The 25563-nt window shown below is 41.6% G+C and overlaps 1 protein-coding gene across 4 annotated transcripts; it reads right to left on the bottom strand.

The window, feature by feature from the left end:
- Positions 1-24049, bottom strand: CALCOCO2 (calcium binding and coiled-coil domain 2). Of its 4 annotated transcripts, none has more exons than XM_025280296.2 (14): positions 23903-24049; positions 16248-16437; positions 11745-11847; positions 11053-11186; positions 10124-10249; positions 8892-8980; positions 8177-8246; positions 7412-7534; positions 7041-7127; positions 5620-5778; positions 4444-4539; positions 2559-2694; positions 1502-1530; positions 1-1009 (listed from the first exon to the last, which is right to left on the bottom strand). In XM_025280296.2, exons 2-14 carry the CDS (start codon positions 16425-16427, stop codon positions 830-832), a joined length of 1512 nt encoding a protein of 503 aa, XP_025136081.1. In that variant the 5' UTR covers positions 16428-16437; positions 23903-24049; the 3' UTR covers positions 1-829. The 4 variants fall into 4 exon arrangements, with proteins under 4 accessions (XP_025136081.1, XP_025136082.1, XP_025136083.1 ...); XM_025280297.2 differs by lacking the exon at positions 23903-24049 and adding an exon at positions 23471-23638; XM_025280298.2 differs by lacking the exon at positions 5620-5778.
- Positions 24050-25563: the final 1514 nt, after the last annotated feature.

Below are 25563 nucleotides of genomic sequence, written 5' to 3'. Positions count from 1 at the left end.
TTTATTTTAAATTACTAAAGTCCCTGAAGTAGAGGACTAGTTTATTTTTAGTATTAAAGTGATGAACAATAATTCTCATTATTTTGACTTATCCTTTTTCAAACTCACTTGCTCAGAAAGTTGCAAACCCATACAGTTTCTAACAAGTTCCACTAACCATTAAGAAAGGACTTATAACAATAAAAGTTATGTGCACATGAAAAACCAGAGTAGAAAAATGCCATTCAGAGGTATAATACAAAGAGAAAGAAGACTTTCTGTGATTTAAATAATATTTCATGTCCATGATTCAGGAATGCTTCTGTTGGGAGCTGCGAAATCAAGGTGAGAAAACTTTGGTATCCAAATTGGATGTTTGGGTTCTCTGCCATGCCATTTTGAGCTAGGCCTGAGAAGGAGGAAGAAATTCTCAATTCCAGATCAGTTGCCAGTCCCAGGGTCAGGAGTGAGGACTAAGTACAAACATACTCAAGGTCTGACCTTGAACGGCAGTGGGACCACCTGGGAAACTCCTCACTTGAGTCAGGCCGGCTGTGAAGAGCCAGGTCAGCCCTACGCAGGCAGGGCCTTTATGCTCGAGACCCTCACAAGAATAGGCATTTTAAGTGAGAGGCTGACATAGCTGGAGTTGTGTGACTTAAAAGGTTGTAACCCACAAGGATGGGAGTAACAGCCCTTAACACTATGCTTCAGATAATCGACATGACTCCACCTATAGGGCAGCAGGACTAAGCAAATTCCTAGTAACTGAGGTTAGGCAGGATCTTAGGTCATAACTCATAGAAGAAGCGATAGGTTCTACTGTATAAAATCCAGGAGGCCTGGACACTTAGAGAGTGTGGCAGAACACATGGTCTTCAAAGATCTGCTTCTCTTTTGCTGGGAAGGTCTTGTTACATATCGGACAATTCAATCTAAGGGTCTGCAGGTGCTGCTCCAAGACCAAGTTGTGATCAAAAACATCAGCAGCAAAGTCTGATTTGCAGGTGGGGCATTTCTTGATGGAGAGCTGGGAGGAAGAAGAAAGAGGTCAGTCTAAATGCCACGTATACATGGCAGAGACCATGTCTGGCTTTCTACTGTATCCTCAGCACCTAGCATACTGCTCGGCAGATGGTAGGTGATCAAGAAACAGAAGATGAATGAGCAAATTCACATTTGGAGACACTCACTAGGGCTTTCTCTAACCCCAGGATTGAAAGGAAGCACTGGGTATACCTTGTTTGGCTACCTGCCTGGTTCATCTTTCCTCCCCAGTCCTGCTACCAGACTCAACTTGCAGGTAGAGATCTTGAACAGAACAATGATGGATAAACTGTGCTTTTCTCTCTCCATCCGAAGAGGCTCTCTTAGCTCTTGGCACTGACCAAATTGATCTTGCTGACTTAGGAGTTATCACAATGAAACAGTCTCCCTATAGTTCTCCCCTAAACTGGATGGAGCAGGAAGGGAAATTTTCTCAAAGCTTTGATGTGGGCAATCTCATGAATCAAATACTTACCAGGCTCGGGGCAGAACTTTCTTGGATACCTGAGGGTAATAAAAAAGATTTCATTCAATGAAAAAGTATCTATGCACTAGAATGCATTCTCCAGCTGTGTGCTAGCAGCTGTTTTCTTTAACCCTCATCATTCCTCTTTGATTCTTTAGCTCTCATATATATCATCTATTTCGATAGAGGGGATCTAAGTCAATGAGGGAAAAGAGGAAAAAATAATGAAGTAGCATTTTCAGTAGCCATTATATAATCAGCAAAAACAATAAACCTATTTTCAGTGTGGAGAAAATGAGATTTTAATGAAAACAGTAACAATTTAACAAGAAAATAGTCTGAGAATAGATTTTAAGACCAAATGCACATGAAGTCATTTCTTTAATGAAATGCTTAAAAATAGTTTTAAGGAAAAATAAACTCATACCACTGTCTATTGCAAAGATGTGATTTTAACTGTTAAAAAATATGACTGCTTTAAACTGTCCCTAAAAAGCAAATGAGGTCTCATGTTGCTTTTGGAGACAAAAAAGCAGGAAAGTTCCCTGTGTGGCAAGGACATCTGACCCCAGGTCCATAATGACAAGACTGGCTGTCACCGCACCCCCCCCCCCCATTTCCTGTCCTCCAAACCACCCAGGAGGTCTCTGTGGAGCACACCCCTGCTACCCCTGGTCAGGCCATGGGGGTGGTTGCCTCACCGCCCATCCTGGGCAGCAGAGCCCGCCTCTCGTGCTTCCATTTCCAAATCTTAATTAGCTTCCTTGGCTCTGTGTATATCTTCTGCACAGAGACATTTCTCTGATTTATATATTTGGAATATAGCCACGGGACTCAATTTGTGTCTGCTGCCTCTAGGCGAATGATCTGATTTGCGACTTCTAGATTCAGATTTATTTCTCAATTAACACTTCTTGCCTGGCAATCTTTCTGTTGGATACTCAGGTTCTGCCCAGCAAGTCTTAACAATGAGGCTGGTCTTAATTAGCATCTCAGATAAAAAAAAATTTAGTGGGGGAACGGGATGCAGGCAGGGGCTTCCCAGCTCGAATGGCAAAGTTCTTACCAGAATATGGGTTTCCAAAGACAAGTCCTGGGTCTTGTCTTGTACCTCCTTGATTCGAAGTGGGCACTTGATATGATAAAGAGTCGCAGTCCAGACCCATGTAACTCAGCAGTCTGTTGTTCTCTCTCTTCAAATACTAAGGATAGAGTATTCACAGAGATATGTTGAAAGACAACAACAAAGAATGGCCACAAGGAACTGGCCACGGATGCTCATTACAGGTAGCTGTCAATTAACGGTGTGGCACCAGAGAAGTCCAAGAAGTGATAAACCGTTATTCTTCAAAAGGGGAAGCAGCAGCCTCAATATTCCAAAGATCTAAGGTCTTTTTTTTTTTTTTTAAGATTTTTTGATGTGGACAATTTTTCCAAAGTCTTTATTGAATTTGTTACAACACTGCTTCTGTTTTGTTTTTCTGGCCACGAGGCATGTAGGATCTTAGCTCCCCAACCAGGGATTGAACCCGAAACCCTTGCATTGGAAAGCAAGGTCTTAACTACTGGACCACCAGGGAAGTCCCAAAATCTAAGTATTAATATCTGAATTTAAATATATACTGGATTTTGTTTAGAATCAATGCAAAGAGGAATTTACAATCTTTAAACACATACCAACTGAAGAGGGTATAGAAGCTGTGTGGATATATGAGGGCGGCAGGAGCTATATTGACTAAAACTGTTGTACATTATTGAGAGCAGAATGCTTCTTTTAGTCTCCTTCCTAGAACAATTTTCTTACACACTGTGAATGTTCTTCTGATGTAATTTTCCCCTCTTCATGTTTTATCCCATCAAATGGATATGCTAACAGCGTGAGAGGGAGGAAGGAAGGGAGGGAGGGAATGCAAGGAAGAATGTAAGAAATCAAGCTGCAAGGGAGACAGGTGACATTTAAAGTTCTCAGAAAAAAGAACATTAGTAAACTTCTTAACATCTTAAGGGGGCTTTACTATAGTTCTTAACAAAGCTTCCAAGTATTAGATGTTTTTCTTGTTGTAAGTTGTGTGCATTCTTCCTTTCCCATCTTCTGCACACCCCTCCCCAAAGGCCCACCCATGTTATTGACTATTTCAAAGTCAAGGTACTTAAGTAAATTAAGAGGATGAGAATGACAGGACCAGAAATAGACCCCAAAGTCCTTCTGCAAAACTGAAGCACACTGGCTTAAATGATATAATCAAAGGTAGGAGGCTGACTGAAGGCACGGCCCAGAAGCATCATGGAGAGGGAGGGAATGCGAGATGAAGAACGGCTGGAGGTACAGATCAGAGGAGCAGCCAGAATGCATGGATACCTGCTCTTTGATGCTAACAAGTGTGTGAGAATGACTTCAAGTTCAATCTTTTTAATTGTTGCCATCATCGTCAATCAATTAATAATGTGTTTAGCACAGAGCAGAAAATAAATACTGGTTGGATGAATGAATGAACTGATGAATGAGTGAATGCACAGTATTTCAGGGGGGCCTACCATGGGTCCAGCACTGGTACAGATCACCACTTCTGTTCCTAGTTTGGCAGCAGAGAAAAAGAAAAATTTTGTGCGGAAAGAAAGGGGTCCCTTGGCTAAATAGCATAAAAATGACGTAGGATATTATTCCCCAAATACAATACTTACAATAGCTGTGGAGTTTAAAGCAAAAATAGTAACTTAGATCTTCATCAAGGCTGTTCCTTTCAAGTTGACTACTGCCATGCCAAACACGTTTCAGTTACAGAACAAAAAGTAGGTTTTGCGGTAGATTAGGAAACCAGATGAAATGTACTCTTTGTTTAGGGAAACTGTTTCATCCAATGTCCCAGAAAGAGCTCTTTTAACTTTTTATGTTATCACCACATCTCCAGGTCATCCTGCTCCTTCCCTTTAAAACTCTTTTACACACTTACATCATTTTCTTTTTCCATTTTCTCTTTCTCTCTCTGTAGAACATCATGTATTATCATGTTCTCACTCAGTCTTTTTGACAGGTCCATGTTCTGCTCCTATCAAAAAAAAAATTAGCATTAGGATCACATATTGTAGTCTGGATCTGAGATGGGATACGAGAAGATAATAGAGGATCTGGTTTCCAAAGTGGTGGGACTGAGGTGGGGGGGAAGGGATCAGGGATGGGGATGAGTGGTGCCATGGAGGGGATGCAGACTTACAGAAAAGTGACTTAACAAAATGCCTGAAGGCTTGGGCTGGCATCAAGATGCCGGTTTCTTTTGGTTTAGCTGGGAGTTAAGTGACCAAAGAGAGAGTTAGCTTGGGGGGAACCTCAAGACTGACTTATCAGAATGAGGGGTAGGAAACCCCACCCAACCATGGAAACAATCATCTCTGTCTTGAATGAACACCTCACTGAATGCACAGTGAAGCACTGAGTTAGGCTGCTGTGACTCCCAGTGTGAGGACAGGCACGTGGATTCAAGTTACGAGGAAGAAGGAACCCTGGATGGCATTTATCCAAGGCTACAAGGAACCCAGACTGGGGTCTTGGGCTTTCCAGTACGATGGATTCACCTGACTAGTTTCATGGACCCAAAAGTCATAGGCATGCTTCAGCGCTTCCCGTCTCCTACCTACATACGTACACATGCGCATACCTCACAGAAACACTTAAGCTAATCTTACTAGTTGTGGGGGTTTTTTTCAAGATTTTTTATTTGAATGCTGGTGCCCAAAATGCTGTGCGCTTCTAGCCGACCCTGAGGAAGTAATGCCAGAGGGGGCTACCCGATGACAGTGCTGACTGGAGGCTCCTGGCTCCCCATCCCCATTGGCTCCTGCTGGCTCTTCTGGTCCTGCTTCACTTCCTCAAAAGGCAGAAATAAGAAAGGTCTATCTGAGTCCGCACAGCAACCCACTCAATGGTTACACAAACCTTCCCTGAGACCCATGGCTAAGCTGAGGCTTCTATTTCCAGGGATCCCCAGACTGGTTTCTGGCCGCATACTCCATCCCTCCTCTTTTTAGCAGAAGGATAAATCTCTCTCCCTAACAAGGGTGTAAAATCCTAGTCCCGGAACCACAAACCTTCATACCCCTTGCTTCCTGGGCCCCACATCTCTGTCACCTACCCGTGTGGCAGCCCTGAGTTGCCTGATCTGTTTGTGGAGACGTTGACACTCTTTGTACTTCTCTAAGAAACAGGCTTTCCCGGCCTCTACTTTTGCCTTTAGGCGTTCCACCTCTTGTACTAACTGCTCCTCCACTGCTGTTTTCTTGTTCCTAGGCTCCTGAAGCATAAGACACGTAGTCCTCAGAGTTAGGGGCCTTTTGGATGCATGAGGAATAAAGAATGCTGTCAGACAGCTGGGGACCCCTTGGGTTTTGAAAAGTATTCCATGAAAACCAAGGAAACCCATATCTGCCACAAGGAGGTCCAAACCTTTGAATGGCTATAGATTATTTACAAACAACAGTAATTTCTGTGCAACATCAGAGGTCACAAACTCAAAAGTGCCAATAGGAGCCTGGCAAGTAATATAATTGAATGAAGGAGCAGGATGCCATGAAACAGTGAGGCTTCAGCCACGTGGGACACGGAGGACCCATCAGAAGGATCAGCAGTTACTCAGCTCCAGACACCACTGCTGGACAGGTATGTCAGCTCAAATGTTGCCAGAGCCTCTGATTTTTCAGGAAGCTGGAAATACCATTTTTTTTTAAATGGGAAATATTCCCATTTTTAAGTGTTGATAAGCAAATCAATTTTTACTTAGAACACTATTTAGAACAAATAAAACATTTCTGTGGAATATACTTAATCTGTGAGTTGCTGATTTTCAAATTTTGTTGAATCTATTCTTTAGTACATCAAGCTAAAATACACAGTAATGTGTTTAGTAGGTACTCAATCATTGATTGGATAATGACTGACTGAATGAATGATGCATGCATGATATGAGTTACATTCCCAATAACTAGATATTCTCCACACATCAGGATTTCTCAGGTCCTTACAACAGTTCAGAAAATGGAATTTCTAGCACTTGTTATCACCACAAGGTCTCTTCTATAACAATATATTACAGGAAATTATTAGTCAATTAGGCTTTCATCACTGTGTTCCATAGCTTAGAATAATGTATGACAATTGCTAACATTATATTAATATTAATTATAACAAAATTTGACTACTATAATATTTTCTAATTTAAAGCTCATTTTATAATCATTAATATGTCTGCCCCCACAGTAACTCTTTAAAAAGAGGACAGGGGTTATTCTGTGTGATTCCTTACCCAAGGCTCTGTTTACTACAACCTGCCATGAAGTTTAACTTAGAATATTCCTCTGTCACTCATCACACATTAGAAATGCCCAGCTCTCCTAAATAGTTTGTAAAGGTCAGATTCTCTGTCCTTTTGGGTACAGAGAAAGAAGTCCAGCGGTAGATGCTATTCTAACCTGTCATTTACCCTATCACCTGCAAACAGCTCCTATCCTTTCCTTTCCTTAGGCACCCTCCCACACAGCCATTCAAAGACAGACATGCCGTTAACTCCTGTTGTTTCTTCGCTGCAGTAGTTTCTTTCTGCTTCATCTCCTCCACTGTCTGCTCAAGCTTCTTCTGGTGCTCCCTCTGCAGAAAAACAGGTTATGAGTACCACTGCTGGGAAAACACACACACACATGCATAAGCACAAGTGTGCATGCACTGGGGAAGGGCCTGCTAAGCTAATGAGTGAGAGAGGGAAAAGCAAATCTTCTCTTATTAGCTTCTGAGAAAAGCCGTGAGATGCCTCATTTTAGATGGCTTCCCCTGAGACCTTTCCCAGAGCCTCTGATACCCACATATACAAGAAAGAACAATGCATGTATTTTTTCACAAAGGTCAAAAAATATTATTTTCTTTCATGACTCTACCTGTTCAGTTAAACTGAGAAAAAGCTGGCCATTTTCCTCTTTCAGGTGCTCCAGCTGCTCTGTCTTATCTTGAACTCCCTGAACAAGCTTCTCCATTTCTCTCCCTTGATTTGACAGCTGAGCCTAAAGCAAAAGTAGTGAACACAATCAAGATATAAAAGAAGGAAACCTAAACAGGAACAATGCTTTTAAACGTACAGTAACATAAAAAGATGCGCTTTCCCTAGCAATTCCAACTATCCCTATCAACTTCTGTGTTCTTCAGCTCTACCTTACACCTACTAGAGAAGGGAAAGGCTACCCACTCCAGTATTCTCGCCTGGAGAATCCCCGTGGACAGAGGAGCTTGGTGGACTTCAGTCCATCGGGTCGCAAAGAGTCAGACACGACTGAGCAACTAAGCACAGCACCTTAAACCTAAGAATCTAAGACTCAATCGAGTAAAACTTGACAAACTACCCTTTAAAGCCCCTAAGGCACAGCCTCCTAAAAATGAGAGCAGTTCTGCTTCTACCCGCTTATCCAGTCTTTTTAGTAAGATTTTGCTGGAAAAGATTTTGTAGCTAAAAGAAAAAAATTAGAAAGGATATTGGGGGAGGGTGGCGGTCAAGAATGGAAAATACACACTCTGAAATTTCAATCTGATGCTCTGAGAAGTCCACCATAAGGCACCCACTATAATGCACTGCAACTTTCTGGATCACCAGAGTGGAGTGGTGGTGAGGCTAAGAAAATCTACTTTGGCAAAGGTTTGGCATAACCTACCTGAAGCTGATCCACTCTGACTCCCATCTTCTCATTTTCTGAGGACATCTTCTGGTTTTGTTCTTTCAGTCTGTGGAGGTAAGAGATGACTAAATGAAAAATATGCTGATTCTAGTTGAGCTACCCCAGACCATAAATGATTTAAGGCTGCCTTGGCCCTAAGCCTGCAGAGTTATTCTTTTTTTTTGATTTTACATTCTTTTTTTTTTAAATTTTATTTTATTTTTAAACTTTACATAATTGTATTAGTTTTGCCAAACATCAAAATGAATCCGCCACAGGTATACATGTGTTCCCCATCCTGAACCCTCCACCCTCCTCCCTCCCCATACCATCCCTCTGGGTCATCCCAGTGCACCAGCCCCAAGCATCCAGTATCGTGCATCGAACCTGGACTGGCAACTCGTTTCATACATGATATTTTACATGTTTCAATCCACTAGTCTCTTCTTCAGTCCCGTTCTGGCTTCCTGACCTCAAACTGCAAGTGTTCACTACTTAAAACTAATAACCTGAATTCAGGTCATGTGTCTTTACCATTTTGATTCTAATTCTCTAACCCAGACTCAAAGAGCTCATGAGTCAAAGAGGGAGAATCATACCTATCATTGTCCTTAATAGGAAGACTGCACTAACAAATTCTAGAAATCTAATTTGACCTTGCCTAAGAGTGTTTATAATACAGCAGTTCCTCCCATTCAAGAGTCAGACTCACTGAAGCAGCTCTATCTCCCAACAGTCCTTCTGTTCTTTCATTGTCTGTTCCAACTTCTTATTGATGCTCTTCAGGGTTTCCAGCTCCTCCTGTAGATTGAAATGCCAAAGGGACTGACCATTTCTAAGGTAGTGTTTAGTATCTCAGGCAGCCAACAAATATTTATTGAGCACTTATAACATGTCAAACATATACACACAGCAGTGAATGAAATATCCAAGTAAAAGGATTTTCATATTAAAATGTTCTTAATATGTTCTTTCCATAAAAATGGAAAAATACATTTATCTTAAGAGTTTGGGATTAACATATATAGACTACTATATATAAAACAGATAACCAATAAGGGCCTATGTATATAGTACTGCTGCTGCTGCTAAGTCGCTTCAGTCGTGTCTGACTCTGTGCGACCCCATAGACGGCAGCCTACCAGGCTCCTCTGTCCCTGGGATTCTTCAGGCAAGAATACTGGAGTATGTTGCCATTTCCTTCTCCAATGCATGAAAGTGAAAAGTGAAAGTGAAGTTGCTCAGTCGTGCTTGACCCTTAGTGACCCCATGGACTGCAGCCTACCAGGCTCCTCCGTCCGTGGGATTTTCCAGGCAAGAGTACTGGAGTGGGTTGCCACTGACTTCTCTGGTATATAGCACAGGGAACTATATTCAATATTTATAATAAACTATAAGGGAAAAGAATCTTAAAAACAGATACATATATGCATAATTAAATTACTTTGCTATACATTTGAAACTAATACAACACTGTAAATCAACTATACTTCAAATTAAAAAAAAGAAAGGAAAAAATACATCTACCTCAATTTCTCTTCTAGTGGAGCTTATATTTGCCCATTAACTCATTACACAAATATTTAATGAGTGCCTCTACACACCAGACCCTGTTCTGGCACTGCAGACACAGCAGTGGACAAAATAAAATTTCTTTTTTCCTAGAAAAGTGCTGTCCAATAAATTCAGGAAAGTCATTATATATATAATTTTAAAAATTTAGCAGTCACATTAAAAAAGCAAAAAGAGACATGAAATTATTTTATTAATAGTATATGTATTTAGTGTATCTAAAATATCATTTCAATACATAAACAATAAAAAAGAAACATCTAATATACTAAAATCTGTGCCAGATACTAGTATAACAGAATCAGATCATACGAAAAAGTGGGTGCTGGACAGGAGCCATCACCCCCACTCACATTTAACAAGCACACACACCTGCTTCTTTTGGAGCGTGGCCTGCATGTCTGAGTTTTGCTTCTGGAGGCTGACACAGCTGTCCTTCAGCTCCCGGTTTTCCTTGCAAAGCTCCTTGTTGTGCTGCTCAATTTCTTCCACCTCACCCTACAAAACAACATTCCATAAACACGTATTTGGCTTTTTATAGCTCAATGGATATTCAAGTCCTGCTGACATGAAATTCACATATGCTGGGATGGTGAGGGTCTAATTGATCCCCACTCACTGTAGTGACATCTGTGTACCCCAAGTGGAAGCAACCCCTAAGTAGGTAGGGAAGGAGGAAGAGAAATGTGTCTACCATAAGCACTGAGCCTGCCATTACCAAGAAAGAAAAGACAAAGAAAATTAAGCCACAAAAACTTACAAGGGGGAATGACAGAAGACTGTAATTTTTTTTTTCATGCAAATACTTTATTTCTCCTATCAGACTCAGTTCTGTGAGACAGGAATAGGGTTTTAACAGATTCTTCATTACATCCCTAGTCCACCAGAGTGCTGGATGGAACTAGATGTCTGTTAAATAACTAAGTAAGTAAATGAATCTAACTGAAAGATATTATACAAACAAGAATATCTACTGTGTCTCTCCTCAAAGGAGCTTATAAAATTTACCATAGTGATAAGATGTACACAGGACAAAAATTAAGTACCTGGGAAAGTTAAGGGAATAACTGAATGCCAAGTGAGTTACAGAAGCTTTAGAGAAAGGAGAAATCACTTATTGTTATGATTCTTATTAACATTCTGAAGTCATTCCCTTCTGATGGGTTTGAATGGGACTGTGTAAAAATTTCACAACAGCATCTGTTAGACATTCAATAAAGGCTTACTGACTAAAATTCTACCCTACCCTGGAATTGCTACTCTTAATGGCAGGAAGGGACTGAGATGAGATGCTTACAGACCTGAGTGGTAACAACCAGGATGTCCTCTTCATTTTCTGGACGGAACTGGAAAGGGATACTTGCTCCCCGGACCACCCCATCCTGATCCACATAGCAGAACTGGTAATACTCATCATCCTTGGGCAGGTAGTAAGCTGGAAATAGAACATGATTTTTAACCCAAAATATTGCTTCCCTGGTGGCTTAGAGGTTAAAGCATCTGCCTGCAATGTGGGAGACCCAGGTTTGATCCCTGGGTTGGGAAGATCCCCTGAAGAAGGAAATGGCAACCCACTCCAGTATTCTCGCCTGGAGAATTCCATGGAGGGAGGAGCCTGGTGGGCTATAGTCCACGGGGTCGCAAAGAGTCAGATACGACTGAGTGACTTCACTTTGGGCTTCCCTGATAGCTCAGCTGGTAAAGAATCCGCCTGCAATGCGGGAGACCTGGGTTTGATCCCTGAATTGGGAAGATCCCCTGGACAAGCGAAAGCCTACCCACTCCAGTATTCTGGCCTGGAGAATTCCATGGACTGTATAGTCTATGGGGTCGCAAAGAGTCTGACACAACTGAGCGACTTTTACTCACTCAAGGTCTATTCAGAAAACTAAAAGTCTAGAAGTCTTTTATCTACCCCAGAAGGCTCTAGCTCAAGAGAATTAATGAGTTTTGGTTGCTGTTTTTAATACCTTTGATCTAGCATTTTTCTCACCTTTGAATTGGACTTCCTGCTGTTTGGCTGATTCACTGTTTAAGTCAACGGGCAAAGTAACCCACATGAAGGTGTAGTACTCGCGGGTTGTCTTCCATCCAACCTGCAATGACAAGAGGCTCTCGTTCAGCATCTGAAAGTGCTCAGATTTAGGCTCTGTCTTCTGAAAATGCTCCTTTCGTTATTTTAAAATTATAGTAGAATAAGTTCTTCATCATAAGATCTACCCACAATGGATCAAATCTTTTTGACTTATGATAACTACATATACAATTAAAAATTGGTATGCATGCACATATACCAGTTACTCATAAATTATTCACCTTAGAAGGAAACAAAAACTGGCCACTCAATACCCAGGATAAGAGTGCCAAATATTGTATCTCCAAGTCAGATACAGTTCTGAGAATGACTGGGGAAAAAAGTTGTGGGATTGTGAGCTTTGATTGTGCTATCTTCTTACAATGGTATACTTGGAACTTCTTAATCAAGAAGCACTTCTGATCTGCCCTCTCTATTGGTTTGTCCTCTCCTGTGTCCAATTAAGTCTTGTCACCTATACCAGCCTGGTTACATCACTGCCTTTAAAAATGGCTTTTTAAAATAATGTGTGTGTTGGGGCTGGATGGGTAAGAGAGTTCTTAGATTAGGAGGCACCAGATAACGAAGTCCAGTTTGTATGATTTTCTTGCTCCAGAGTTTTTCTTAATATATGTTTATTGAAGATTTTTTGGTGATAAAAAAAATAATCTGGTAGTCATAAAGGCCTCTTCCAGGGATGAAATGTGGTAAGTCATAAGATATAAGGATACTGTAAAATTTGCCTCAGAGCAGAAAGCTGGCTAAGTGGGAAATATTCTCACTAAGTGTGAAAAGGGGTAAAAGATGCTCAAATCATATCTGGAAGATAAGAGCATACCAGAGAACAGAGAGAGAGTCATTGTGTCTTTAAGGGGTGAACACTCAGCAAATAAGAAGCAAAAATGACATTTATTGCCATATTTTGACTCTGCCTGAGCCCAGGGGGAAGAGAAGAAACTAAAAATAAATTCTATTTTTATATAGTAGGGAATCAGAGCATGGTTGAAAAGGCTATAAGCTCATCAGAACATACTGGGGCATGTTTTAGTGTCTCATTAATACACACCCCATTGCTGTGAGCACCTCTGAGCCACTGCAGCCTGCGGAGGAACAGGAAGCAGGAATTTTATGGAGTCTTCATTCACATCCTGGAGCTTCTTAATGCACTGTGACTAAAATATCATTTGGGAAGGCCTAAGAATTACTACTGCCTTGGAACAAGGACGCAACTTCCAGTCACCTGAGCTTTCTGTCCTTGGCTCCTCCATCTCAGGAGTCCTCGTCCCAGCCTGCCTTTTGTGGTATGACCATGGAACATGGCATAAGAGCCCAGGTAAAGGAGAGTATGGAGCACAGGGCTCTATGTTGAAGGAAGAAAACCTGACTCCCAACCACTTTAGCTTTTATCACTGGTGGTAGCTTTCACTCTATGGAGAAGATGGAGCATGCTGCACATGCAGAAACATTTTGTTGAGGGCCCCTTGGATGCCAGGAACCAGTGGTGTTAGGGCAGATGAGGAGCTGAGGAGTAGGATTAAGACTACACTGCAAGAACACCAGGAACATTTTAGAAGTGAGCTAGGAAGGACAAGCATTGAAAAGCAGAGATGTTACTCTGCTGACAAAGGTTGGTATAGTCAAGGCTATGGTCTTCCCAGTGGTCACGTATGGTTGTGAGAGCTGGATCATAAAGAAGGAAGAACACCAAAGAATTGCTGCCTTCGAACTGTGGTACCTGAGAAGATTCCTGAAAGTCCCTTGGACAGCAAGGAGATCAAATCAGTCAATCTTAAGGGAGATCAACCCTGAATAGTCACTGGCAGGACTGATGCTGAAGCTGAAGCTCCAGTATTTTGGTCATCTGATGTGAACATACGACTCATTGGAAAAGTCCCTGATGCTGGGAAAGATTGAGGGCAGAAGGAGAAGAGGGCATCAGAGGATGAGATGGTTGGATGGCATCACTGATGCAATGAAAATGAACTTGGGCAAAATCTGGGAGATGATGCGGGACAGGGAGCCCTGCTGTGCTTTAGTCCATGGGGTTGCAGAGTCGGACACAGCTGGATGAGTGAACAACAACAAAGGAAGAACAAAACTTTACATTCAGCCCTTAATTCTCTAATTTACTATCTGTTGTTCAAAGGAATTCAGCAGAATAAAGGAAGAAAAGCAGAGGCTTGGGAGTCAAACAAAGGTCTCCAAACGGGGAGACCTTGGGAAAATCACCATCTTGAGAATATTCATTTTATTCATCGGTGCACAAGTAATAAAACTGCTTACCTCAGGGGGCTGCTGTGCTGTGAGGATTAAATTAGAAAACACATACCCATACACACACACTAGAAAAAAAAAGAAAGAAGGAAAGAAAACCCCATCAAAGACCTAGCACATCATATGTTCTCAAAAAGTTTGTGTTCTCTCTTTATTAGTCTTAAAATTTTCTTTCAGGCTTTACTGGTGGTGATCGGCGGTTTAGATGCTAAGTCGTGTCCGACTCTTGTGATCCTGTAGACTGTAGCTTGTCAGGCTCCTCTGTCCATGGGATTCTCCAGGCCAGAATACTGGAGTGGGTTGCCATTTCCTTCTCCAGGGGATCTTCCCGACCCAGGAACTGAACCCAGGTTTCCTGCATTGCAGGTAGATGATTTACTGACTGAGCTATGAAGGAAGTCCTTCAGGCTTTAGCGTAGGTGGCAAATCAATAGCTTTTAGGGAATTCCCGGGTGGTCTGGTGGTTAGGACTCAGCACTTTCATTGTCAGGGCCTGGGTTCAATCCCTGGTCAAGGAATTAGGATCCCTGCAAACTGAGTGGCACAGCCAAAAAATAGGATCTAAAAAAAAATACAAACAATGCTTTTAAATATTTGTTTTTAAAAAGTATAATCCTTTCATTTGGTTTAGAGTGACATCCTTGCTGGAAGTTGCTAAGGCTTGGGAATTGTAAACAATCAGCCTGAGCAAAATGGAAAAAAAAAAGTTAGATTACCTCTGAGAAGCTGTAAGTAATTTTTAATCATTCTTTTTTTCAATTATATATACCTGTACTGTTCAATATGCTAGCCACTAGTTAGCATACTGAAGCTACTTAATTTAAAGCATATAAAGCTACTTAAATTAAAATTAAATAAAACTTAAAATTTAGTTACTCAGTCACACTAACTACATTTTAAGTGCCATTAGCCACATGTGGCGAGAGCTTACTATACTGGACATCAAAGCAGCCAGTATAGCTCCTTCCTAGAAATTCTGCTTGTCAGTGTTAGTCATAGAAAGTTCTACTGGACAGCTTAGATACATATGGGGAAGAAAAAAAACAGTTGCCATCTTCTTTCCAAGACAGAAAACACCCTGCTGGGTCAGGTTTCTGTTAGGACACCTTTAGTCTAATGAGTCAATGTTCTGCAGTCTCAGGAGGAGCTGTCATGATATTCGCCAGTGTCCCTCTGCTTGTCCACTATCCCCACCTCTAAACACCGCCTTGTTACCTCCAGCTTCCATCACTCTTTCACTTAGCTTGAAATTCCAAACAATTAAGAGAAGGAATTTGGTGAGGGGTGTGAATTAGCACCAGCTCCTACATACTACAGTCAAGAATGATGTCTGATTTCAGGATGAACAGTGTTGGCAAACAAGCACATGACATACTGAGGTGTCAAAACAAAGGTCGCTGATGCTGGAACTCTGCAGTGTAAATAATGTATGTTTGACCTTTATCTCCTGTCTCTGGAAATAGGACAATTTGTCATTATGGTATGTGAGTAAATGAGTGAATATATGTGTCTGTGGCAGGGGGAATGTTAGAGATAGAGAGAGACATGGTGGGAAAGAAGGGAAAGTAGAGAATAAATTGACTATAATAAAAAAGTACCATTTCTGTACTTGAACTGACATGGTGATTAGACACTGGAAGAGGAAACCAAAGGAGCTCATAAACTTTCTGTTCTTAGAAATCTTCACAAAGAAGCAAGACACACTTATTCAGGAACAAACTTCTTGGATACAGGGTATTAACTTTTCAACATCCTTTCCAGATTGGTAATACTCATATTAAAAAAAATTAAACACTGTACTAAGTAAGCAAGTGACATTAATTCACAGAAACTATATAAGAGGCCATCCACCCTAGTCAGGTCATAGATGAATATTAATTTAAAACATTTACATTCGGTCTTTGAAAGTGTAATAAAACTTGGGGACTGTATGATTTGCTATCTTATTTTAGCTTAAGACTGAAATTAAAATTTGAGTCCTATAGCACTGTTGATGTGTGAAGGGGGAAGTGCTAGGGAGCTTAGTTCAGGATTTTAACATTGGTCACACATATACGCAACATGCTTATAATACAGAGACAGACACACACTCAAGTAACTAAGATTCACCTCTGGTTCCTAATCATTTGGTACTAAATTAACACTTACTCTAAAGATGCCAATCCAATCCTTTCGACGGGGAATGAAATGCTGGGTGAGGGTGTAGTAGCACGTGATGTCCCCCCCAGGGATGTAGAACTTCTCCACACTGTTAAAGATGACCTGAGAGAAATGACAGTGGTCCAGCAGGACAGCTGAGGTGGGGGGATCGTCTACTGTCTCTTCCATGGTAGGGGTCCTGTTAAGAGATATGGGATAGAATAAGGCTCAAAAGGGTTGTCTGAAATGGCAGAAATTTCTGGGCTCTCACCCAGGGAACATTCCGTTCAGGGCAAGTCAGGAAAAGCAAAAGTATGACAAGTATTGAGGTCACACAACTTGCTTTCTGTTTCAATATGAGCCACTTTGCATTCACAACTTCCTATGCTCTAAGAATTTTCTGAGACTATCTTTGACCTCTTCACCACAGGCACCACCATCCTCATTATATCCTTATCCTCTGCTCATAGCTAATTTTCTCCCTTTCTTCTAAATGCCTTAAGTAAGGCAGCCTAGAGGTAAATGCCCTGAGCTGGGAACTATAAGACTTAGATTCTAGATTTTTTATCCCAACAAGCCCTGTGACTTTTGGAATGTCAGTCTCTCTAGATTTCAGTTTCTCTATTCAATTCCATCCATCCTGTAATTATCAGATCCTCCTTAATAATAAAGCACTCTGCTAGGGGCTGGGAATGAGTGCAGAAAGACAGGCATAAGAGAAGATTATCTGACATGCAGTGGTGACAAGCACAGGTTCAGAAACCAAAATGCTGGAGTTCAAATTCCAGCTTCACCACCTATAAAATGCATGCCCTTGGGTAATTTATTTAACTGGACTCTGCGCATGGTTCCTCATCTGTAAAATGGGGCTGATAACATCTACCTCATTCTTTGTGTGCATGTATGAGCATTAACTGAAATATAGGTATACCTTGAAGATATTGCAGGTTCAGTTCCAGACCATCTCAATAAAGCACATACTGAATAAAAGTGAGTCACACAATTTTTTTTGGTTTCCTGGTACATATAAAAATTCTGTTTACATTATAATCTATTAAGTGCTCAGTAACATTATGTCTAAAAAAACAATGTACATACCTTAATTAAAAATATTTTATTGTTAAAAAGTGCCAAAAGCAACATCAAAAATGACTGATCACAGATCACTGTGATAAATATAAAAATAATGAAAAAGTCTGAAATATTGCAAGAATTATCAAAATGAGACACGAGTAAGCAAATGCAGATAGAAAAATGGCACCAACAGACTTCCCTAAGATATGGTTGCCACAAACTTTCAATTTGGTAAAAAATGTCAAAAGTATCTGTGAAACACAATAAAACTAGGTAGACAGTGACTAGTCCTTAAATTAGTACCTGTCATAGAGTAGGCAATTCACACAAAGTAAAGGCATGTTTAATTGCTGAGTTATGTCTAACTCTTTGCGATGCCATGAACTGTAGCCTGTCAAGCTTCTCTGTCCGTGGGATTTCCCAGGCAAGCATACTGGAGTGGGTTGCCACTTTCCTCTCCAGGGAATGGAACCTGTGTCTCCTGCTTGGCAGGCAGATTCTTTATCACTGAGGCAACTGGGAAGCTGCTAAAGTCATGCTGAGTGACAGAATAAAGTACTTGGACAAAGTCTGCATAAAGAGAGGGCTTAACAGATGTGATTATTACTTTTGTGGGGTTTTTTTTTTTTTTTTTCTCTTTTCTGGCATACAGTCTTTGCCCTCCAAAGGGTCACAATCCGATATGGAGGTTAGATGAGAATTTAAGTGACTGCCAAATGGATAAATACATGCAAAATGCTCCTGGGTTCAAAAGAGGGAGAGAGATGAAACTGGTTAGGAAAATAAAGAAAAGCTTTGAGCAGTGAGTGGAATCCTGGGTAAGTCCTCAAAGAAGATTAGGGTTTTGACAAGTGTGTTTGGGGGTGAGGAAACTTCACATGAATGTAACAGCATGCAAAAAGCAAAGAAACAGAAAAATGCAGTCCATGTTTGGAGGACAGCAAGCAAGTTTGGATCTCTACAAAATGGAGACAGTAAGCTGATTTCACTTTTCGAGGTCATGCTGCTGCTGCTAAGTCGCTTCAGTCATGTCCGACTCTGTGGGACCCCACAGATGGCAGCCCACCAGGGTCCCCTGTCCCTGGGATTCTCAAGGCAAGAACACTGGAGGGCTTCCCTGGCTCAGTGGTAAAGAATCTGCTGGCTAATGCTGGAGACACGGGTTCGATCCCTAGTCCGGGAAGATCCCACATGCAGCAGAGCAACTAAGCCCATGAGCCTCTGAGTACTACTGAGCCTGTGCTCTAAAGCCTGGGAGACGCAACTACTGAAGCCAGTGCCCCTAGAGCCTGTGCTCTGCAACAGGAGGAGCCACCGCAACTAGAGAAAAGCCCCTGCAGCAAAGAAGATCCAGCACAACCCAAAATAAACAAAACTATTTAAAATCATTAAAAAAAAAAAAAAAAAAAGAACGCTGGAGTGGGTTGCCATTTCCTTCTCCAATGCATGAAAGTGAAAAGTGAAAGTGAAGTCGCTCAGTCCTGTCTGACCCTCAGCGACCCCATGGACTGTAGCCTTCCAGGCTCCTCCTTCCATGGGATTTTCCAGGCAAGAGTAGTGATCAAGGGTGGGGAACTACTGAAGAGAAAGAAACAATACTTAAAAGAAACAAAGTCTTTAGAACTGTCAGGACCTGATACTTCCTGCCCTTCAAAAGTCACATGTCCTGTGTTCTAAATGCCTCTTTGGTCTAACATTTAGTGAGTCCATGTTACTCAACCCTCAGCTGTACTGGGAAATGAGAACAATACTGCAGCTCTACACAGCAGATGAAGAAAGAGCTGTACATATGCAAAAACGGCATAATACCTTACAGATTCAGCTGCTAGAACATGCTGGAAGATTGTATACACACACATGCAAACACAACTTAAAAAGGAGTAAGTACAATAACCAAAAAACACAGTAGCTCTTCTGGCTCTGCCCCACCCACTTATTTCCTGGTTTTATTTTGAACTCTAAGCAAACAGGCCTTCTCTTCCAGCTCCCCCAGAAATAAATTTTTTCACAGAGAAGGCAAGAGGACTTTGAGATACTCAACTGTCTGTTCTTGGGACTGAACTGCTAAGAAATGTATTGGCTTTCTGGGGTTTGTGACACAGTTTGGCCACATCCTCAGTGTCAAAACTCAGATCAGTTTTTCTAAGGAAAGGACAGGACACATTCTAGTCTAGGCCAGTACTTGTTCTTCCTGATAAGCTGTGGCCTGCTGATCTGATGAATGCTGCAGGAGAATGTATAGGGAGATTTTTCAGCTTGCAGACCCCTGTCTTTCCTAGTGGTCTTCAGTCCACTGAGGCCAGCATAGCCCTTGGGTCCTAAGCTTGGAGCACCATTTATCCGAGCATGTGACTTGATCTGTGCTTTACCATGGATAATGATCAATACCTCAGGTAAGAGTGACTTTGGGCCCCGTCTCTCAATTAACCTAAGTACCATCATACTGTCTGTTCTTTTCCTTCATAACACTATGATAACTGTAAATACAACACTAATGCTAGCCCATAGTAATTACTAAGTACTCACAGAATAAATGAATGAATAAGATATGCATGCAATTCATCAAAAAGTGAAAGGAAGGAACTTTGTAGGTAAACAATGGTGTGTATGATGGTGGCGCTAATTCTTGTCTTTAGCCCTGCTCCTAATTTGTTTGGTGTCTTTGGAGAAGCTGCTGTTTCTCAGTTTTCTCTTTTCTAAAATAGGGTGAGGAGCAAGTTGCTGGTGGCAAAGTGGTTAGGATTCTGGGCTTTCACTGCTACGGCCGGGATTCAGTCTCCGGTTGGGGAACGGAGATCCTACAGGCCACACAATGTGGCCAAAAAAATTAAAAAAAAAGTAGGGTAAAGAGATGAAAATCTCCAAGTGTTATGTCAGTTCTCGGTATAGCTGGTTCAGCGGGCAGAGCTGGTTCAAGTGGCGTGGTGCCAAAAAAATAAAAGGCACAGATTTGATTTCCTTAAGGACCCATAAAATTCACACTCCATTACCTGCCTTCCACACACTCAAACTCTGGCATGCTGTTTTGCAAATGCATGCTACTCTGAAAGGCAGGACCAGTCAAGGGTAGGGGAGTTTGGTACTGTCTCTCTTTACTATAAAACAATCAATCTGTAAGTGAGCTCAGAACACTGAAGAAATGACAGCATATGTACACAAAATGGCATGACAGAGCTCAAGCTCTGAGGCTTGAGTGTACAGCCAATGGAATCTTTGTTGTTGTTCAATCACTAAGTCGTGTCTGACTCTTTGTGACCCCATGGACTACAGCACACCAGGCTTCCCTGTCCTTCACTATCTCCCAGAGTTTGCTCAAACTCATGTCCACTGAGTCAGTGATGCCATCCAACCAACTCATCCTCTGTCGCCCCCTTCTCCTCCTGCCCTCAATCTTTCCCAGTGTCATCTTTTCCAGTGAGTTGGCTCTTTGCATCAGGTGGCCAAAGTATTGGAGCTTCAGCTTCAGTATCAGTCTTTCCAATGAATATTCAGCATTGCTTTCCTTTAGGATTGACTGGTTTGATCTCCTTGAAGTCCAAGGGACTCAACTCTCAAGGGTCTTCTCCAGCACCACAATTTGAAAGTATCAGTTTTTTGGCGCTAACCCTTCTTTATGGTCCAACTCTCACATCCATACATGACTACTGGAAAAATCATAGCTTTGACTATACGAACCTTTGTCAACAAAATGATGTCTCTGATTTTTAATATGTTGTCTAGGTTTGCTATAGCTTTTATTCCAAGGAGCAAGCCTTTTGATTTCAAGGCCAATAGATGGAACTCTGACATAGTTACTTTTTTTTTAATCTCAGTTTCTGAAATGATTAAGGTCCTCAGAGGAGGAAGGCAATGTATTTTAAAATGAGTCTCCTGAACTGGCTCCTGGCTTCTAAGAAAACCTGACACATTTTCATCTAATGAGCATCTCAAGATTAATACATGTCTCCTAGGACTGTTCCATGAGGGCACAGATTCTCTTATATTCTCCTGAAGAAAAGGAACAAAAAAGCCAGTTCTACTCCTGCTCTTTCTGAATGAATCTGTAAACTACACTGATAACACTTTTTAGCAGAAAAATTAAAAAATGTTTTAAACTTTCTGATTAGGTTCTAACAATCCAAATATTCAACCAAATCATCTTACCAATTTTCCCAAAGAATTTTCCTCATTATGCTAAATTGGGAAGAATAACTTTATTTTAAAAAAAAAACTAAAATTCTACCACACAAATGTTCAACATTTTTATGTTAGCCTTTTATACCAGTGGGCACATGTTTCATGAGAAATGAAGACTATAGATAAGTTTCCCTGGATTAGTTCACAGAAAGCAAATGCATCCGAAGCCCAGAGAGAAATGCTAATCAATTCTTCATTTGGGAATCGTTAAAAACAAAACACACATTCAACCCAATTCCTTCTTCCTTCTGCTTACTTAACTTTCTAAACTATTAGCAATTAGCAAAATGGATGAACTGATTTGAATCCCATTCCCCCTGGCCCTGGAAGAGATGCTTCCACAAAACTACCCTTTAGAGAACACTGACAATAGCTATTATGGATGTGTAGATGGCCCTGAGATGGGAAGCAAAAGAAAAGATACATAGCCACTGGTCCTCAGATTATTACAGCCACTTGCTCTAATCCAAATTGTCCAAGTTCATTCTAGTTCCTTACCTAAAATCTTTGAGTGACTTAAGTAAATTTTATACCCCCAGGAGACTTTTAATACCTAATTCACTAATAATTGTTTGGATTCGTTACCCAGCTTATTCTAAGCAGCCTTTATCCCATATACCACATCACTGTGCCAAAAGTACTAAGGAAAAACAGAGAAACAGTTCTGAGCAACCAGAAGAAACTGCAAAAAGCTCAAAGCTGTGTACTCAATCTCCATTTTCTTTCATTTTACTTTACTAAGATTTTATACTTTTTCTGTGAAGAGGGTGATTATGCTAACCCTTGAAGTGACGAGGGTAGTGACAGTGATATGTAGCAGAAAGGGAACTAAGCTAGGAGCCAAGGGACCTGGGTCCATTAGTTCTGCCACTAACTAGCTCTGAGATCTTGGCCAAGTCACACTACTTTTTAAACCTCAGTTTCCTCATCTGTAAAAATGCATGGATCAGGCAAAAACATCTCTAAGAAACTTTCCGGCTATAATGATGATCCCAAGTGAATAAAAAAGGAAGCGAAGACAGAGTTTAACTGTCTTCATATAAGAAAATGAGGAAGCATGGTATTATACTAATAAGCACAGTCAAAAATTTTGAAGAGCCCTATTTGTACTCTGACTCCAAAGTCTGCAGGATATGTTAGTGTTGTGTAACTCTTACTACCCTTCTCAGAGTCCTTTCCACTCCACACGTGTCATTTCTGCAAAAGGGTAGACTTTCAGATAGAGGCCCTCTGAAAGCATCTGTGAAAGTGAGTCACCTGGATATTCCTTAATCATTAAGGATAGTCCTTAATTATCTACATAATCTACAAAGGCCTACTGTATTAAAGTCTTTTGCTTTTAAAGGTTTTTGCAGTTGCTGCTGCTGCTGCTAAATCGCTTCAGTCGTGTCCGACTCTGTGCGACCCCATAGATGGCAGCCCACCAGGCTCCCCCATCCCTTGGATTCTCCAAGCAAGAACACTGGAGTGGGTTGCCATTTCCTTCTCCAATGCATCAAAGTGAAAAGTGAAAGTGAAATTGTGTCTGACTCTTAGCGACCCCATGGATTGCAGCCCACCAGGCTCCTCCGTCCATGGGATTTTCCAGGCAAGAGTACTGGAGTGGGGTGCCACTGCCTTCTCCTTTTGCAGTAGTGTAGCTGTTATATAGCTTTTATATTATTCTACTCCACTCCAACCATGGCTACTTGTTGGCTTACATCAGAAGCAAAGAATCCGAGGGATAGAAAAAAGTTTAAATGTCCAGGAGGGTTGAACTCAATAAATAAAAGTGGAAACATGAGCCCCCGAACTAAATTGGGGGGAGTGTTGGGGGAGAAGGACTACAGGAGATCGATGGTAAAGAAGCAGGTCACTGCACTCCAGCTGCTCTCTCTTCTCAGCTGTCTAGAACATCTCCTCCAATTACAAAAGACAACTGAACGAAGGGGGGTTCAGTGATCAGGTAGGGGAAACTGAGACCCAAAGGGAAAGTAACTTGCCTAGGGTCATTGGGCAGGGTCCCGCTTCTGCCACCAAGCCGACCGCGATGACGATGACGTCAAGCACGGGAGTTAAGGAGCCAGCACGACCTCGGCCGGCGAGGGGGGCATGACGCCTTGACTTCAAGACCCTCACTCGGGTCAGAGGAATTCCTTCTGTCCCAGGGACCGCCCACGCGGCCCCGGGCACTGAAGCCCTGCCCTCCTCGGCAGAAAACTGCCCTTAACCCTCCAACGGCCGCGGAGAGGCTCCAGGGGGCCCATGACGTCACTCCCACTTACGGGTCACCCTAGAAAGATGAAAGGAGGTGAAAACCGAAACCAACCGCACACCCGCCCGCCCATGGCCCTTTCTCAGTACTGAAAGTGTGAAGTCGTTGAACCTAAGGGCCCAACTGTCCCTAATTGCCCGCCTTCGCGCCAGAGACTCACCAGGGGCTGCAGTCAGCGTCAGCGCTACAGCAACAGGGCACAGAGGGGAACAGAGGCGGGGCTAAAACCCAGGGACGAGCTGTCCTATCTGACCCCGCCCATCACGTCATAACGGTCAGCAAGTCCCGCCCTCACCGCGGTGCTTTACGGGACTTGTAGTGCTCAGGTGCATGGGTTCCAGAGTTTTCCGTCACCTTGTGTGTTCTGGAGCAGCAATCACATCCGAAGGAGCTTATTTCTTCCCCTAAGACGAGACATTTACTTTAAAAAAAAAAAAAAAAATTCGTTCAGTTTTGAATGAGAAAGCTCCATGCATTTGAAGGGCCAATGAAAGATCATCTTCATTTTTCTCCTGCCTCCACAAAATACTTCACTAAGAGTCTTACAGATGAGAATGCCTTTGGCATTTAATGATGCCTCCCATCTGCCCAGAGAGACCCAGTAATCTCCCTGGGTGCCCTAGTTTGTGGTTCATCATTTCCCCTCTAGGAAGAAATTATTCTTTAATGTTAACTCTGTCAAAGTAGTGCTCTTGCTAATTGGGTTAAGAATAAACTCAGCAAGAGTTCCTGCTAAGTCAGTTTAGAGAAAATTCCCCCACTTTTTGATATCTGATGAAACCCTGGCCTGTCTTCAGCAAGAATCCTGTAAGTAGGTTTAGCAACAATCCCCTCACCTTGATGTCTTTTCTTAGTAATTTTCCATTCACTTGTCCTTATTGTATTTGGAGTCTAGTTCAATCTCTCTCCTTTAGTGTAATGTACCCATTGCAATAGTCCTGGATAAAGTCCCTCTTTTATCATGTCAGGATAATTATTTCTTAACACGGAACATGCTGACTATGGAAGATTAAAATCAGAAATGCCCCTTCTCCAAGGTGCAGCATCTGTCTAAATCTGAAAGGTAACTTTTCTGTGTCATTTAACGAGGGAACTTATGCCCCTGTAGCCACTTGAGGCTTCAGGCAGGAGAATGAGTGTTTCCAATTCTGCCTTCTCACAAGATTCCTGGCACTCAACTGAGATGAAAGGATGGTGGGAAATGATGAGTAAACCCGGGAGTGGGGTTTCTGTTGAAAGTTCTAATTACGTTCTGAGTTACCAAAATAATACTCTTCTATCTAAAACTCTGTCTACTGTTTTCTGATCTCAGAATCCTGGATGTATTTCCATTAATGTTACTTACTAGTCTTTTGGAAAGCACTAAGAGTTGACACCTCCTACACACACACAGCTTACCGTTGAGGTGGTAGTCTTCCTTACTGCGGTAAGAATAAACTCAGTTATATCTTGTCAACTGGTTGTTTTGTTGATAGTTTGGGGAGCTAAATTTGACAGCATAGAAGAAAAAGATCAGTCTGATGTTTCCAATATAAGTGTCAAGGGAAGGCTGCAAGTACAATCCTTTATAACTGAATATTAAAGAAATGAGAATTTATATTTAGACCTACAAAGAAAATCTTCCACTTCTGTTTTCAACTGATAGATATGGGGGCTAACTAAGACTGGAGATTAGGTTACTCTGTGCCTGACACAGTGGGTTATCTCATTTAATCCTTATAAGAGAAGCACTTTTACTATCCCCATTTTATAGTTGATAAAATTGAAGCTTAGAGGAATCAAGTTACTTTCCCCAAGGTCACACAGCTAGTTAGTGCCATT

Source organism: Bubalus bubalis, chromosome 3, assembly GCF_019923935.1.
Source record: "Bubalus bubalis isolate 160015118507 breed Murrah chromosome 3, NDDB_SH_1, whole genome shotgun sequence".
NCBI classification, from domain to species: Eukaryota; Metazoa; Chordata; class Mammalia; order Artiodactyla; family Bovidae; genus Bubalus; species Bubalus bubalis.
This window is presented reverse-complemented; position numbering and strand designations above follow the sequence as displayed.

Bases quoted from the DNA above. Each gene is read 5' to 3' on its own strand.
- CALCOCO2 (XM_025280296.2), bottom strand. From the start codon at position 16,427: ATGGAAGAGACAGTAGACGATCCCCCCACCTCAGCTGTCCTGCTGGAC. The intron at 11,848-16,247 runs GTAAGTGTTAAT...TTGTCATTGCAG, and splicing joins ATTGGATTGGCATCTTTAGA to GTTGGATGGAAGACAACCCG. The intron at 2,695-4,443 runs GTAAGTGTGTAA...CTCTATCCTTAG, and splicing joins AAATGGAAAAAGAAAATGAT to TATTTGAAGAGAGAGAACAA.